The following is a 15,581-nucleotide window of genomic DNA, read 5'->3' as shown; positions in this document are numbered from 1 at the left end:
GCCCTCTCATCGGCTAGAATGTTCCCACCTGATTTTACTGCCTTAAATAAATGCTTTCAAAACTGTTAATTGTGGCGGCCAATTAAATATCTGGTCAATATAATTAATAATCTGTGCTATAGTAATTGTTCTCATGGAAGGTCTTTGTTAGATATAATGGGAATAATGAACACAACCAAGTAATATATTGGTGTTTAGTTTCTTTATAAATATAACACACACACACACACACACAGTAAGTCTCCCACATGGAAGACAACAAAAAGGCATCAAGGCATGGTTTCTGATATCTAAAATTCCATCATCACAACCATACTTTACTAATATCCACAGGATTCATATCAGAAAAGATGACATGTATTTTGGATAATTTAAAACCTCTACAGGATCGGTGGGTCCCCCGCGGGACAGTTGAGCTAATGTAGGCTAATGTAAGTAACAAGAACATTTCCCAGGACATAGACATATCTGATATTGGCAGAAAGCTTAAATTCTTTTTAATTTAACTGCACTGTCCAATTTACAGTAGCTATTACAGTAAAATAATACCATGCTATTGTTCGAGGAGAGTGCCCAATTATGAACTTGAAAGTATATTAATAAACCAATTAGGCACATTTGGGTAGTCTTGATACATTTTGAACAGATGTGCACTGGTTCATTGGATCAGTCTAAAACTTTGAATATACACTGCTGTCATCTAGTGACCAAAATCTAAATTGCGCCTGGGCTGGAATAATACATTATGGCCTTTCTCTTGCATTTTAAAGATGGTACAAAAAAAACATGATTTTTTCCCTTTGTATTATCTTTTACCAGATCTTATGTGTTATTCTCCTACATTCATTTCACATTTCCAAACTTCAAAGTGTTTCCTTTGAAATGGTATCAAGAATATGCATATCCTTGCTTCAGGTCCTGAGCTACAGGCAGTTAGATTGGGTATGTAATTTTAGGCAAAAATTGTGGGGAAAAGGGGTAGATCCTTAAGGTTTTTTAAGAGCAAAATCAATTGAATAGTATAGTGCGGTTGCAAGTCATAAGTAGGCCAACAATATTGTACTGGTAAGCTAAGGCCATCCTTTCAGGTCCAAGGAGCATTACAAATCTCATGTCAGAAACACACCCCAACAATCCACAATAACCATTTATATAACATGATTGATCTTTCTTTTGAAAAATAAGTGCATTAGGCAACATCTCTATTCTTATATCATTTAGACAAACCAAATGTTACACTTAAGAGCTTTAACTAAATCCATTCATTGAAAACGTATTGTATTAAAGCAATTAGGTCATTAAAATAACTTAATCACACATTTACATCTAGGCAATAGTTTGTACTAAACACATGGTTTAATGCATCATATTATACCCTGTAACTTCAAATCTGCAATGGCAAAAGTATGACAGATAATCTTGCATATACTACATTATAAACTGACCTTTTTTTTTAAATTATCCATCAATCAAGTTAAGTTTGGCATTGGTCAATAGCAACATGATCTGAAAGACAACTGATAAGAGGTTACAATTTCACCAATATGAAAAGCCATTTCAGTTTATCCATTCAAACTTCTTCCACACAACTGAATTATTTAATAAACTAGTGAAGCCATAGTCATAATTATTGATTGAGCTGCTTATTTACTATTATCCTCTCCCTACTTCTATAAAATACTTACTAGTATCCTTAGTAAAAAGTATAAATGACATTAACTACAATGTAACTCACACCTGCTTTAATATTACCTAGCCTAGACAAAGCAGAACAGCAATAAGCAATGGAATTGATGCATAGTATGTGTCACTACTTCTGGTTCCACAGGGATAATAGCCATTTATTTAGGACCCATAAGACCATATCCATTAAATGCACCAAAACAACACATTTGAGGAGAATGTTATTTCATGATTGATCTATGAATGTTTCTGGCCAACAATGAACTAATTTGAAGGATGATAAACAGTACCTGCCAACAAGATATTCATACATCAACCTGGTTGGGTTTGACTGAAATTATTCACGCCCAATAGAACCAGTGGTAGTGAAACAAAATGTCATCACTTTCCCAGCTTTTACAATATCCTACTTATAATAAAACAAACTCTGCAGGGATTTTTCTGCTGACCTACAATTGAGAAATGTATGAACTGAGTCAGAGGAATAAGGACCTTTGTTAACTTTCAGTAAAGTAATTTTGACTTCTGAATAAAACATATCTGAGCTAGCTTAATTTGACACAAAAAATAATAATCATAACTATGAATGCAAATGCCACATTACAGTAAGCCTAGCACTTAAGTAATTGTGACAATTTGGGTTGTTCAAATAAAGGCCCAAATAAAATAAAAAAATGACTGAACAATAGCAAAACTTCCCCAAAACTCAAGTGGTCACTTACAGCAGGTTGATTTCATTCCACCATCAAGCAATTAATTAGTTACATGAAAACAGAAAGCTGGTGATCCTAAGCCAACCTGCATGCATGTATACAGTATGTAAATCAGTGTGACACACACACACCTTTGAATAGGGAATTTGAGACCAGTGTTCTTGTGTACAGCCTTTATTCTTCCCAAGCTGAACTATTTTCAAATATTAAAATAATCTGGAAATCATTTATATATGGGAGAATAACATGCACACCACCACACTGTCACTGGTTTTTGTGCTGGAAATAAAAGCCCCAGAGTTCAATTCATTATGAAAGAACTCCCACACACGATTACCTCAGTCGTTAATTTTGTACGTCAACGGTTCGGTCTGTGACAATCACAATAAATATCACATGCAGAGAGAGGTAATAGTGCCTTTTATAATGAAAGAATTCTATGTTAAGGGAATTTAAGAACATAAATAGCATTTCTAGCCAACCAGGCCATTTTTTAGGTTAAGGTAGTTAAGACAAGGTTCAGGTTCACCACCAGTCAGACTGCATAGGTATCTGCTGCACAGTTCATTTACAAACATGATTACTAGAGCATACACACAAAGCACTTTCATTTCAGGTATTTTGCTAATTATGATGATTCATCACTTTTGATTACTCTTCTACTGCACTTGCAATATCACTGAAGGGTAATGTTGTGTTTTACCACTTCCATGCTTCTGGGATTTAAAAAAAGGGTGTGGTGTGTAAAAAAAGATTGGCAAATTACTTGAGAATGACTGTATGGATACTTGCAAATTTAAGACAGAAAACCACTGGTTGAAAAGAACAGAAGCATTACATAATAGGTTCTGCAATAGAGAAGTGAAATGAAAGGCAAGAGATCACTGCATCTGTGATTGTTAAGGCTGTTTGAGAAGTCTGGACGAACATAGCAGTTACGTCGATTGGATGTAGACAAAATGTAAGCCAGCACTGCACTAGAAGGTTAAGCAAAAATATCTTAGGTAGGCGAGTTAGTGTTAACCGGCATCAACTGTGAATAGCAAATTAAGGTAATAGGCAGTCCTTGACAACTGAAGGACACAAAATACTGTGTCCATGCTACCCAGTGAGAGATGACCAGACTTTTTTTTTTTTTTTTTTAACAGTGACGAATAACAAACACGAAGTGCTGCAAAAAAGCAAACTGTTCCCTTCAAGTATTTCTGGTTGGGATATTTTGAGTTTTCATTGAAAGGTATTATTTTTTTTTGCATTTTCAGTCTGTAAAGTGGATGAAAAAAATATTTGACTATCCCTTTGGGGACAATGGCTTTAGTGTTACACCTCAAAGGTTGAGTCAAGTTAGACATACACGATCAGAAATAAAGAGCTAGATGAAGAGTTGAGAAAGTATTGCAATGTATTAGTGCTTTCAAAATGTTATTTCAAAAGCACTTCCCACTCAGATTTCCACAGTGGGTTAAGAAAACACCCCTGGGCCCTTGACAAAACGCTCCACGGTTATAACCAAACAAAATGTGCAAGGTTTAAAGCTATATGGCATCTCTGAAACCAGATCCTTATGTTGGTGTCTCCTATCGGTTACAGCTGGAGTTAGGCGAGAAAGAGACGGAATACTCCTGAGGTAGCGATGCAGCCAGTCTGCATGGTTACTTGGTTTTGTGGGCCCATTTCAGATCGTCAGACCTGGGCTTCTCCCCAGTCACACTCTGGATCAGATCCTCAAGCCTAGACCAGAACCCCAACTTCTCCAGGGGATAGTTCAGCCAGCCTGGGGAGATAAGACCATTATGGCTGCGTTTAGACAGTTGGTCAAAAACAAATTGTGCTGCCTATTTCATTTTTGTTTTTTCAGAGGGGGTTACAGATACAGGTATAACATCAAAAGTCATATCAATTAAAATATATTCAGTTATATTTTCTTGTAACTGTTAGCTGCCACTCAAAAAAACAAACAGAATGCATACAAAGATAAAGAACAGTATCAATAGTTTTGTAATATTTTGTATCCAAGGAAAACAAACAAAGCACCCCCCCCCCAGCCATTAACCAACCACGCGCCCCGCCAGAAACCATTTGTTTCAACATGTTCATCTACCCCCTCCATCCCGAGTCTCCACTTACATTCCCCCAATTGTATGATGATTTCTTCAGTTTTATCTGTGCGCAAGAATCAATAAACTAAAAAAAATGAGATACCTGGTAATATAAATGCTTCTTTCAGATCTTTGAATGTCCTCAAAACATTACTATCCATGATATCGCCATGGGCACGGATAACACATTTGGACGACTGGGGCAATGTGTAGGCTGTCCTCCAGATTGCAAGGCATTATTGTTAAATATTGGATTCTGGGTATGCCATTTCATTTCCCAGTTGCATAGACAGGCAGCCCAATTCTGATATTTGTTCCACTAATTGGTATTTTTACCAATCAGATCAGCTCTGAAAAAGATCTGATGTCAAAAGTGATTTGTCAAAAGACCCAATTAGTGGGGGGGGGGGAGAATCAGAATTGAGCTGTATAAATGCAGCCAAAGGGGAAAAGATATTTGGCTGCCGATTTTAGTTTAATGATATTTTCCCCTTCCTCGTATCCTGACAGACATATTCTGATACACACAAAGCCCATACCCACAAGCACTGACCTGTGGTGATGCAGAAGTATGTCTCATGGGGGGAAACGTGATGGATGCGATGGTGCTTGCGGGGCAGGATGATGTGGCAGTTCTGTAGAAAGACCACCCAGCCTGGCAGCCCGAAGTATGTGTGCGACCACTTATGAATCTGGTTGGTTAGGGTAACGAAAATGGCCAGTGCCATCACATAGCAGTGCCAGGGGTAGTTGTGATAGTGCTCCGCTATATGTGGGTCAAGAGCGAGAAACAGAGAGAGCGGGAAAGCGAAAGAAGACGATTTTTAGGGCTCTAGAAAATGAAGTTTTCAGATGCCAGAGCATTGGCTCAGTTGAATGATAATTGTGCCATCTTTGGCAGTAGCTCACCAGGCGAGAGGGTGAGGAAGTTGAAAGCCATGTGTGCTAATGGGATCAGGGTCAGCATGCAGTTGTCACCATTTGTCTCAATGAAGTCATGGCGGGTGATGGCTGTAGGGTCAATGTGATGCTCCCTGAATGGTCTGATAAAGGCCTGGGGCAAGATATCAGAAAGTGAATTCAAAATAACAGGAGAAACAGTAAATCAGAAAGTCAAGACAACAATTAGATAATTAGACAACACACATTTTGGGGACAATATCTTGTCAAATCCAGTCACGTTAGCAAATGCATCTCCTACCTTTCCAACAATGGGTAGCTCCACAGATCCCCAGGTGTCAGCCCCCCAGTGGACTAGACCAGAGGCAAAGTCTGCAGTCAATATTCCTGCCACTGAGAGAGAGAGCGGGAAGAGATGGAGGGGACATGTAAGCAAATAATCATGTAAATCAATGAGAAACATAACATGGGATGTAAGCCTATGTAACAGTATAACTTTAGACCGTCCCCTCGCCCCGACACGGGCGCAAACCAGGGACCCTCTGCACACATCAACAACAGTCACCCACGAAGCGTCGTTACCCATCACTCCACAAAAGCCACGGCCCTTGCAGAGCAAAGGGGAACCACTACTTCTAGGTTTCAGAGCAAGTGACGTAACTGATTGAAACGCTATTAGCGCGTACCCGCTAACTAGCTAGCCATTTCACATCCGTTACACCTATTCTAATGACCGGTGCTTCAGCGGTGCTTACCAATGCCCAACAGGATGTACCACATATGACCCAGGTGGAAGTTAACAAGGAGGTGACAAAGGTTGAAGGCCATGAGAGAGAAGCAGAGGACAACACTTATCCATTCCTGACATCTTTTTCCTGTGGAGACAAACAGACAAATTAACATACCATGATTAAAGAACTGTAAAACCATAGAAAAGGCATAGGGGTGGATCTTCAACGTAGTAAGACAATATTATGCCCAATGATATAACCTTTCAATGAGGGAAAAGCTAGATACACTTGAATGCTCCTGCAGTTTTGTGCAACGTTTCAACCCAATGGTCTTCAACAGTTAGCGAGCATCTCTTTCTTTCATGACATAACTTGTTGTACCCTGTACCTGCGAGTTAATGGATGTGCATTCACTTAACTGATAACCTTAGAAGGCTTTCTTACACTACATGCTTTGCTGTTGTAGCTACTTATTTCATTGAGAAGCAGCTGGGACAGAAATACTGATCTGATTCTTACAGCTCAAAGACAGGTTAAGGCCAACCAGCCTTATAGCTCAACACCCCAGGCAATACCCTGCAAAGTAAGTTAGTCTCCTTACACCAGAGCAATGCTGTGCCAGTAAAGAGCTCTGTTCCAAGGCGTTTACGTGCAGCTCAGCCTCAGAGGAGGATCAGCTGCTCATAAACACCATGGACCAGAGCTAATGAGGAGCCTGACCAGTGTGACCAGTTGTAGTGCTATTAGGGCTGACACAGGAGCATTCTGGACACAGCAGCACCTATGCATTCAGTGTCTTTCAATTGGAGTCAAGCAGAAAAGAAAGAAAGAAAACGTTCAAAAGCATCAAGTACAAAAGGTAACATACAAATAGGTTGTGTTTAGAGTTCAACTGACTCAAAGGAGGAAATGCTCAATTGGTACAGTAATCTGTCCTCATACATTAGGCTAGCTTTCATTAATCTTTTTTTAAATACATTGTGTAGTTAAACTGAAGTGTGCATCATTAATTTATTATGACGGAGCTTTGGTCCGTTCCTGACACCATGCACTTAGGGCAAATTGTTTTGAAAGGTCAAGCAAGCCCCTCCCAGTGTGCGTGTGGAGCTTTCTGTGTATGGCTTTTACAGTATAGTTACAGTTGTAATGTAGTTTCTGTATTCCGGAATTGTACCTGAACTGAAAATACTGATATTAAAATGCCTAACTTCTTTCCCGTAATCCTAATTAGTAAAATCCTGAAGCTTAATTGGCTGATCGATATATAAGCGTAAGTATTGTATAAACGTAACGTTAGTAGGCTACGACATTCCTGAGTGGCGTTGACAAAAGACAGAGCTGTTGCCTCACCTGGCGAATACAAATTCGCAAGTTCCAGAGCACCTGCGTGTTGGGGACCCCACCGCGCTGTACCTCGACCGGGTCCATTTAGCTCTGTGCTCTGTAACTCTTGTCCACACCCGTTTTCGTTTACCATTCTCGCCATGTTCCACTCCTGGTTCAACCCCTTTCCACATCCAGGAAACCAACAGATGTAGGGAGGAACTACATAACAATATACACGCCTTTATGAATGATCGAGCGCGCTCGTTTTACAAGCCGCCTGCGTCTGGCAAAGGTGTACGCCTCAGATCTCAGATTCATGAGCACCATCTCGGCCCGCTCTGGTAAGAATCGGGCTATCCCGTGGTGAAAATCATGCGGGCCTTTTTCTTGCCGTAAAACTCCATTGCCTTTCTAACCCTATCACATTGAGCTTGCTATCTAAAGCAGCCAATTACGGAGTCGTACTTAGTTCCATAATCAGGCGAATAACCAATTAGGTAGTGAGGAGAACGAACGCATTGCCTGACCCCACCCTTGAGTGGCCAATCAGAGCATGTGAGTTTGGCTGTTAAAGCGGCAACCAGCAGTTGCAACAATAACAAATAAAATACCCGCCCTTGTTTCGGTAAAAATCTGAGGTAGGGGGCAGGAGAAATGTAATCGTTCTCAAATTCATAGACAGAGCTATGGATGCTTGGGCTGATCATCCATGATACCAAAAGTATAGTTTTAACCATGTTTTAAGGCTGAATAGGATTTGTTTACAGTTACTTTGTTTATAAACATTGGAGTAAAACAAGCTTACAGTTTGGGTTATGATGGGGTACGACAGTTGACCTAAACTCATCAAGCATGTATAAGTTACATTCTTCAAGAATTAATGGGTAAATGTTAATTTACAAGTCCAAAAGTAGATGTAACAACTGCAGATTGCCCCTTTACACGTCAGACAGTTTTTCCAAGTTATACGTGGTAGGCAAACCTAATGCTAAATTAGAAGAGAGATAGGCCTTTAATTTAAAGGCAGTCATGGCATGTCAACGATGTTGAAATTATGTTTAGGGCAAAACACTTTATGGTTGTATACTACAGTTTTTACAATTTCGTAATTTAACTTAATTCTCACTGAACTGTTAGGCCTATTTGAGATCATAAATCAAACAATTATCACAAAAGAGAATTTTGCTGGAAACTATTGGGGTGATCGCCCCAAAGAAATTAATACAAGTCACAATCATCATAAACATTTAATAGCCTAGTAGAAGGCCTAGTCAGAGATCTACTGACGTTTACAGTCGAGTGAATTGTATCTTACAATACCGCTAGATGGCAGTGTAGACTAAATATAATTTTCCAAAATCATTGACCCACAAGTCACAAATTATTGTTCCTTTTCCCAGTCTTCTCAATGGAAAGTGTTGGCTCTGTGGGTTACAATATGGTAGGTAATGGATTTACACTCTGCCCTAAAATGTGTGATTTGATATTTCAAGTATCTCTACAAATTGTTTCAAATCTACAGTGGCAAAACCTTAATCTGTGAGTGTCTTTAGAATAGAATAGCATTTATTAGTAGGATATTATAGTTAGGCTATTACTACAGACATGTGTATTTTAAAATACCCATATTTAAATACTCCATGCATTTACACCCGGGTCTGTTTGGTCCTAGCGGTATTTAAGATAATGTATATGGAAACAAGTATTTTAAAATAGTTTCTAATAGTAGGCTATTTATAGAAAATTATTTGAAAATACAAATAGAACTAGTTGATTTGGTCACATTATTTAAGAAATACTAAAATACACAGCACATAAGTATTTAATACAAACACTCAAATACACATGTATTTGTTAAATAGACTCAAATACACATGAACCCAGCTCTGTAGGCTCCCACTGGGCACAGACATCAATTCAACATGTATTCCACGTTGGTTCAACGTAATTGAATTTTAAATTACGCAGAAACAACATTGATTCAACCAGTGTTGCCTATAATACTAGTAGGATGGTTAGTTGTGAAATTCTCCCTTTCTAAGGTCCATCTCAAAACCTCTACAGGACCCCCCCAAGTTTACATTATTGTTAATCTAATTTACAGTAGTAAGAATACCATGCTATTGTTTGAGGAGAGTGCACAATTATGAACTTGAAAATGTATTAATAAACCAATTAGGCACATTTGGGTAGTCTTGATACAACATTTTGAACAGATGTGCATTGGTTCATTGGATCAGTCTAAAACTTTGAATATACACTGCTGTCATCTAGTGGCCAAAATCTAAATTGCGCCTGGGCTGGAATAATACATTATGGCCTTTCTCTTGCATTTCAAAGATGATGGTAGAAAAAAAAGAAAAAAAACGCATGTTTTTTTCTTTGTATTATCCTTTACCCGATCTAATGTGTTATATTGTCCTACATTAATTTCACATTTTCACAAACTTCAAAGGGTTTCCTTTCAAATGGTATCAAGAATATGCATAACCTTGCTTCAGGTCCTGAGCTACAGGCAGTTCGATTTGGATCCTGAGCTACAGGCAGTTAGATTTGGATATGTCATTTTAGGCGAAAATTGGGAAAAAAGGGGAGGACCCTTAATTACAATTCAGAGCATGAAATCAAGACGGAAGAGGTTAGTTATAGGAGGGGAACATATCACACCAGCTCCGCCCATTCTTTCACAGTCTATATAAAACTTTCCCAGACGCTCACTGCTGCAATAGACATCAACTTTACTCGTTATTCTGGTGACATTGACATCAACTTTCTGCTGAGTAATAGCTAATTCTTCAAGTTTCTTGTTTTCTTCAATAACTCAATATTGTCACAGTGACATTCAGTCGTGTGCCAATATACGTTAGTGTTTTCAGACAGCATTAGGCCTACTCGCGTAGCCAATTTCCCGGGCGTCTGCCCCTGGTTTCGATGTTCCCGCAATCCAGCGGGTGTTAAGATCCATGGAAGTGGCCGGTTTCTACGACAGGGATTGCTTTGCTTTCCAGAGTACAAACTACATTATCAGGCCCATTAGCGATAACAGCACTTGCAAGCAGCACATTGACGGCTCGATGACGGAGCTTGGTATAGCCGAGAACGAGAAAGCGATAGATTTCAGTGTCTACTTGGATCCTCCTGCTGCGCACTGTCAACAACTGGCAACACAAAACGAAACTCAGCAGAGAGGGGTAGACATATTCGCAGATTTCCTTGCCGAGGAAAGCAGGATCAAGAGACGTTCATCATTACAACAAAACTACAGAAACTACATATCTCTCAACGAGCGGGAGACAAGTGTGCACGACAATCGAGAGCCATTCGTCCTGGGCTATCCTGAACTGCAGGAGACCCGTGTGGACACCGTGTTCAGCCCGGAGTTTCTTGGGAACCACTTTAAAGCCGGTGAAAGAGACGAGTCTCAAGAGGACCCAAGAATGGACAACGGTTCAACTGGCTACGACATGAGGTATCTTCATTACCAGTCAACTCCAAGTGGCAGCCTTGGTAACATTTCCACTGCATCCTCGTCTTCCTCCAGTCCACCCGGCACACCTACCCTGTCAGGTAAATGCACGTCGCCTTCGCGGGACGGGAAAATGTCGTCTGGTGTCAAGGGGAAGAAGCGACCGGAAAAGGACAGTGAGGAATATAAGCAGAGGCGGGAGAGGAACAACCTTGCTGTTAGAAAGAGCAGGGATAAAGCCAAAATGCGCAATACGGAGACGCAACACAAAGTGCTGGAACTGGCTGCAGAGAATGATCGTTTACAAAAACGCGTGGAGCAGCTGTCAAGAGAACTTGCCACCCTGCGTAACTTGCTCTCTGCCACCGGTTAGTGTTAGCCACACTGGAGTGCCCACACACCTCTGGAAACTGGTACTTTATCAGGCATTGACTTAAAAACCCATTTATCGCTGTGCCATAATTCTGAAAAAGTGATTCCAATATGTTACGTTTGTGTACAGAATCTATATGTGGAAAAAGCCAACAACAGTTTACAAGACACGTTGTGATTAAGCACAGAAGGTGCATGGAATGTGCAACCATTCATGATTGTTGACATGTCACCTTCATTCTGTCTATTCATTTTGTGTATGCAGTATTTCTGTACGGGCTTTGTATTTTATATAGAATATTGATAAATATTCTGTTATTTAAAAATACCTTTCTTTATCTGGAGCAATGGTTATCAAGGGAAGTGTTGTAGCCCACTGCAGAGGTATGATGCAACTCTTTGTAACAGTATTGTCAATGAATTAAGTAATCTCTTAATATGATGAAAATGTACACATGTTTTAATGGTACTTGATATTTTATTGAATTAAACAGATTTATACTTTGATATTATTCATTTGTATGTTGTTCATTTGTGACATTTCAAAAAGGTAGTAGATCATCTGACTGGTGTATTCCACTCTCTCTTTCACACACATACATACACAGAATTAAATATAACATTTATGTATCTTTTCTCTCACACACATGTGTAAGAATTCAAGGTATAAATAACTCAGGGAAAAAAATATAGGTGTACATAAACTCAAACATAAGGTAGCTTTTATCTCTTATTTTAGACCCGTGGGCAAGTGATTTGGAATATGATGACTAATTTGTAACCAATGATAGTTATTCAAAATGATAAGTCATGATATTGAGAACCTAAATGTAATTACCAGTATTACTACAGCGTGATTCTGTTAAACAATTCAGCAGTGTATTGGTGAAAGAAGACATACTAACTGAGCCTTTTTATCCAATGGCACCATTATCTTAAGCACACACCTCTGTCAATAGTCTGTTGGGTCCACTGACCCACAGAGGGGTTCAAGGCCTCACAAACCAAGATTAATCAGCAACTAACCTCCTGCCCAAACACACCACCACAGTCCTGCAAACAGCTTTTTGAAAACGTGTATAACCTGCCAGCCTCATATCAAGTGGGATACTTTAATATTTAGCCTATAAGACGACCCAAAAAGAAGAGTGATTTTGGATGTGGAAATAATTATCTTTGATTACCTCCACTGATTGTCCAGTTTGATCAGTAAGACTAGATAAGCAAGTTCAGTTTTAGTTTCAACTAAAAACTAGTCTCAGTGGAACTGGTCGATAATACCAAGTTGCCATTTCTACACATGAATGTGGAAATGACTGAAAATACTATAAAACTTGGCCATCGAGTTGCCGTAATAATATACTCTTAGAAAAAAAGGTTCCAAAAGGGTTCTTCAACTGTCCCCATAGGAGTACCCTTTTTGGTTTCAGGTAGAACCCTTTGGAGGTCTATCTAAAACCCTCTGGAACCAAAAAGGGTTATTCAAAGGGTTCTCCTATGGGGACAGCTGAATAACCCTTTCAGGTTCTAGATAACCCCCCACCCTGCCACCTCACTCATAAGAACATCTTTGACATGGGCATGGCCTACTGTATACCCATGACAATGCAGGGCGGAGGTTTGGGAAGGATGCCAGTTTCAGGAGAGAGAGCAAATTGTGTATGTGTGCTTTATGTATTTCTCAATGAGGCTTTGTTACTGCACCCAATAGCTCCAAGTACATTTTGACACTGTCATTCTTCCTTGTATCACACAAAATAGAAAATACAATGTTTTGAACATACTGGATTTCACAACACAACTTCCCATAATGGAAAGAGAGTATATTGCTCAACAACATCTTCCTGTTCCATCAGTGAATTAAAATGTCACACCCAATGAAAAAAAAAATCCTCTATGCAATTTGAACTTACAAGACAAATCTAGCAATAGATTGTAATACTTAAAGGGATAGTTCACCCAAATTATACTGTTCATTCACTTAATTTCATTGATTCCTAAAAGTAGTGCACACTGTATTGTCTTGGTTGGGTTTGTTTTCTAAGCTGCAGCATAGCATTAACATCATTGAGTTTTACCCTCAGTTTAAATGGATTGGCTTTGGTTATTGTTCTCAGTCTGACACACACACACACACACACACACACACACACACACACACACACACACACACACACACACACACACACAGTGGTCAAACTTGTTACTTGGGGTGACCTTGTAGTCCTGCCCCCTGCAGCTCCTGGAGCCTACCGGATTCCTGCTAGTGCCTGGTTCAGACTAAGGAGAGGGAATTTCCCACACATATTACCGTCAATGAGCAGTGGTTGTCCGTAAACTCCACATTGCATCATACCTACTGCAGACCAATAGCCCTCCTAAAAACTCCTCTGGTAGAGCAATACAAACAGCAGCCCCACCTTGTGTTTGAGACTTTAAACAGGACATGGTAAAATGGTAAGCTATCCCTCACATCTATGAATGACTAGTTTTGTTTATTTCGAGCGAGATCTAGCTAGATAAATTATAGCCATTCTTGTTGTACTTTCTTTCTATTTCTGGTCAACGTGAGACTTCCCTCGAAACACTCTTCCCTGAAGACACATGAAACAGTGATATTTCAACACATCTCTGACTTTTTTGGACACCATAGCATTTCAACATGATATCAATATACAACAAATAAGTATGGGGATGATATTGAACACTAACCAGGAAATGTACCAAGTTGACTTTTCTTGAATCATATTCATTTCCAAATTGTGTGTACGGTATACACTCTTTGGGAAACTAAATTACATTGCTCTGTCAACACAGTTGCATTATACTAAAGTAATAACACATTTATAAACTATACATTAGGTGTAACTCTTCTTTATAAATATTATTTATAAACATTGGCTATAAGACTCAGGCTGGTTCCCAGACATGCCCTTTACAAGATCATCAGCAGACTCCATCACCTTCGTCTACCATCCTCTGACCAGATCCCGTCACTCAAGCCATGAACTGACCCTCTCCATCTTCAGAGGATGCAGCTTTCAAAGACTTGGCCTCTATTGTTTGACCTGTCATAATATATTTATATAATATATTGCCAGGCAGATACTCACTGTATCTGATTACATTTTTTGTTTACGAACAGTTCACTACTACAGACCAAATAACTGATTTTGATTTTACACATGCCAATAAAGGGATAGTTCACCTAAATTACAAAATGACATATTGGTTCCCTTACCCTGTAAGCAGGTTATGGACAAGGTATGACAGCAGTTCATGCTTTGGTTTAGTTTCCCTGGCACTATTTCCACATGCTAATGTTTTAGCATTTGTGACACAAATCACATTAAAGTCATGGGACCAATATTAGCATTTCTTACTCACATCATGTTTAAAACCTCCATAAGTGAATTTGTTGAGCTTCACAATCAATTTGAGATACTTTTAGATGATTTGGACATGATGCGTGAAAAATGCTAATATCGGTCCCATGGCTTGAATGTAATTTTGTGCCACAAATGCTAAAATGTTAGCATGTGGAAACAGTGCCAGGGAAACTAAACCAAAGCATGGATGCTGTCATACCTTGTCCATAGACTGCTAACAGGGTAAGGAAACCAATGTGTCATTTTTTAATTTGGGTGAACTATCCCTTTAACCTAGATAAAAATGGCAGTAATGTGAGCGATGTGCTCCCCGGATATCCGGAGCATGGGCTTGCTACGGGAATTCAGAAATGCTGAGATACCGTAAGAGGCAGGAGGATGATCTGGCTTGGAGTGAACCCAGATTTCAACAGCTTCTTTACTTCTCCTATTTTACTGTGAACAACTGCAAAGAGGCAGCACTGACGTGCAGTCGCAGGGACCTGTGGTCACTGCAGAGCAAGTATTATGGGTCTTGTGAAACAGAACGCCATCATGCTCTTGCATAAGGAAAAACACTGGCAGGTGACCAAACAACCATATATGTAGGTGTCAATTTAGTTTCCCTTTGGTTACAGTGTCATACTGTAATTTGTATGTAGAGGTCAGAGATGCTTGGCAAGCCAGGCCTCTATACCACCCAGAATACAATTACACAGTACAATTAAATTAAGTTGATCACTTTCTCAAACAATGATGTTATATCATACCGTATTACAATTCATAGATGTGTATGCAAACAAATAGAAACAACTTAAACATGAGATTGGTGTTGCAAGTGAACCTGACATTGGCAATATGCAGGAGGGCAGGGGCAGACAAAAATACCACCACCTGAAGGGATGGAAATCAACCGTTTGTGT

At 39.4% G+C, this 15,581-nt stretch overlaps 3 protein-coding genes across 4 annotated transcripts in view; 2 read left to right on the top strand and 1 right to left on the bottom strand.

Annotated features, from left to right (window-relative positions):
• LOC111976471 (kelch-like protein 12) overlaps positions 1-15,581 on the top strand; it is a 59,883-nt gene that overhangs the window by 1,938 nt on the left and 42,364 nt on the right. The window lies entirely within an intron of this gene.
• On the bottom strand, positions 184-7,807 carry peds1 (plasmanylethanolamine desaturase 1). Its single transcript, XM_024005319.2, has 6 exons — positions 7,477-7,807; positions 6,151-6,270; positions 5,697-5,788; positions 5,405-5,549; positions 5,049-5,261; positions 184-4,170 (listed from the first exon to the last, which is right to left on the bottom strand). Exons 1-6 carry the CDS (start codon positions 7,610-7,612, stop codon positions 4,049-4,051), a joined length of 828 nt encoding a protein of 275 aa, XP_023861087.1. The 5' UTR covers positions 7,613-7,807; the 3' UTR covers positions 184-4,048.
• Positions 10,164-11,802, top strand: LOC111976474 (CCAAT/enhancer-binding protein beta). The gene has a single exon (XM_024005318.2). The coding sequence runs from the start codon at positions 10,416-10,418 to the stop codon at positions 11,289-11,291; it is 876 nt and encodes a 291-aa protein (XP_023861086.1). The 5' UTR covers positions 10,164-10,415; the 3' UTR covers positions 11,292-11,802.

The sequence above is a fragment of the Salvelinus sp. IW2-2015 genome, linkage group LG17 (genome assembly GCF_002910315.2).
Source record: "Salvelinus sp. IW2-2015 linkage group LG17, ASM291031v2, whole genome shotgun sequence".
Classification (NCBI taxonomy): domain Eukaryota; kingdom Metazoa; phylum Chordata; class Actinopteri; order Salmoniformes; family Salmonidae; genus Salvelinus; species Salvelinus sp. IW2-2015.
The sequence above is the reverse complement of the archived record's forward strand: the minus strand, read 5'-3'. Positions and strand labels throughout refer to the sequence as shown.

Coding starts and splice junctions, on each gene's coding strand:
- LOC111976474 (XM_024005318.2), top strand. CDS start 10,416: ATGGAAGTGGCCGGTTTCTACGACAGGGATTGCTTTGCTTTCCAGAGT.
- peds1 (XM_024005319.2), bottom strand. CDS start 7,612: ATGGCGAGAATGGTAAACGAAAACGGGTGTGGACAAGAGTTACAGAGC. Junction 5,789..6,150: donor GTACATCCTGTTGGGCATTG/GTAAGCACCGCT, acceptor TCTCTCTCTCAG/TGGCAGGAATATTGACTGCA. Junction 5,262..5,404: donor CTTCCTCACCCTCTCGCCTG/GTGAGCTACTGC, acceptor ACCCACATATAG/CGGAGCACTATCACAACTAC.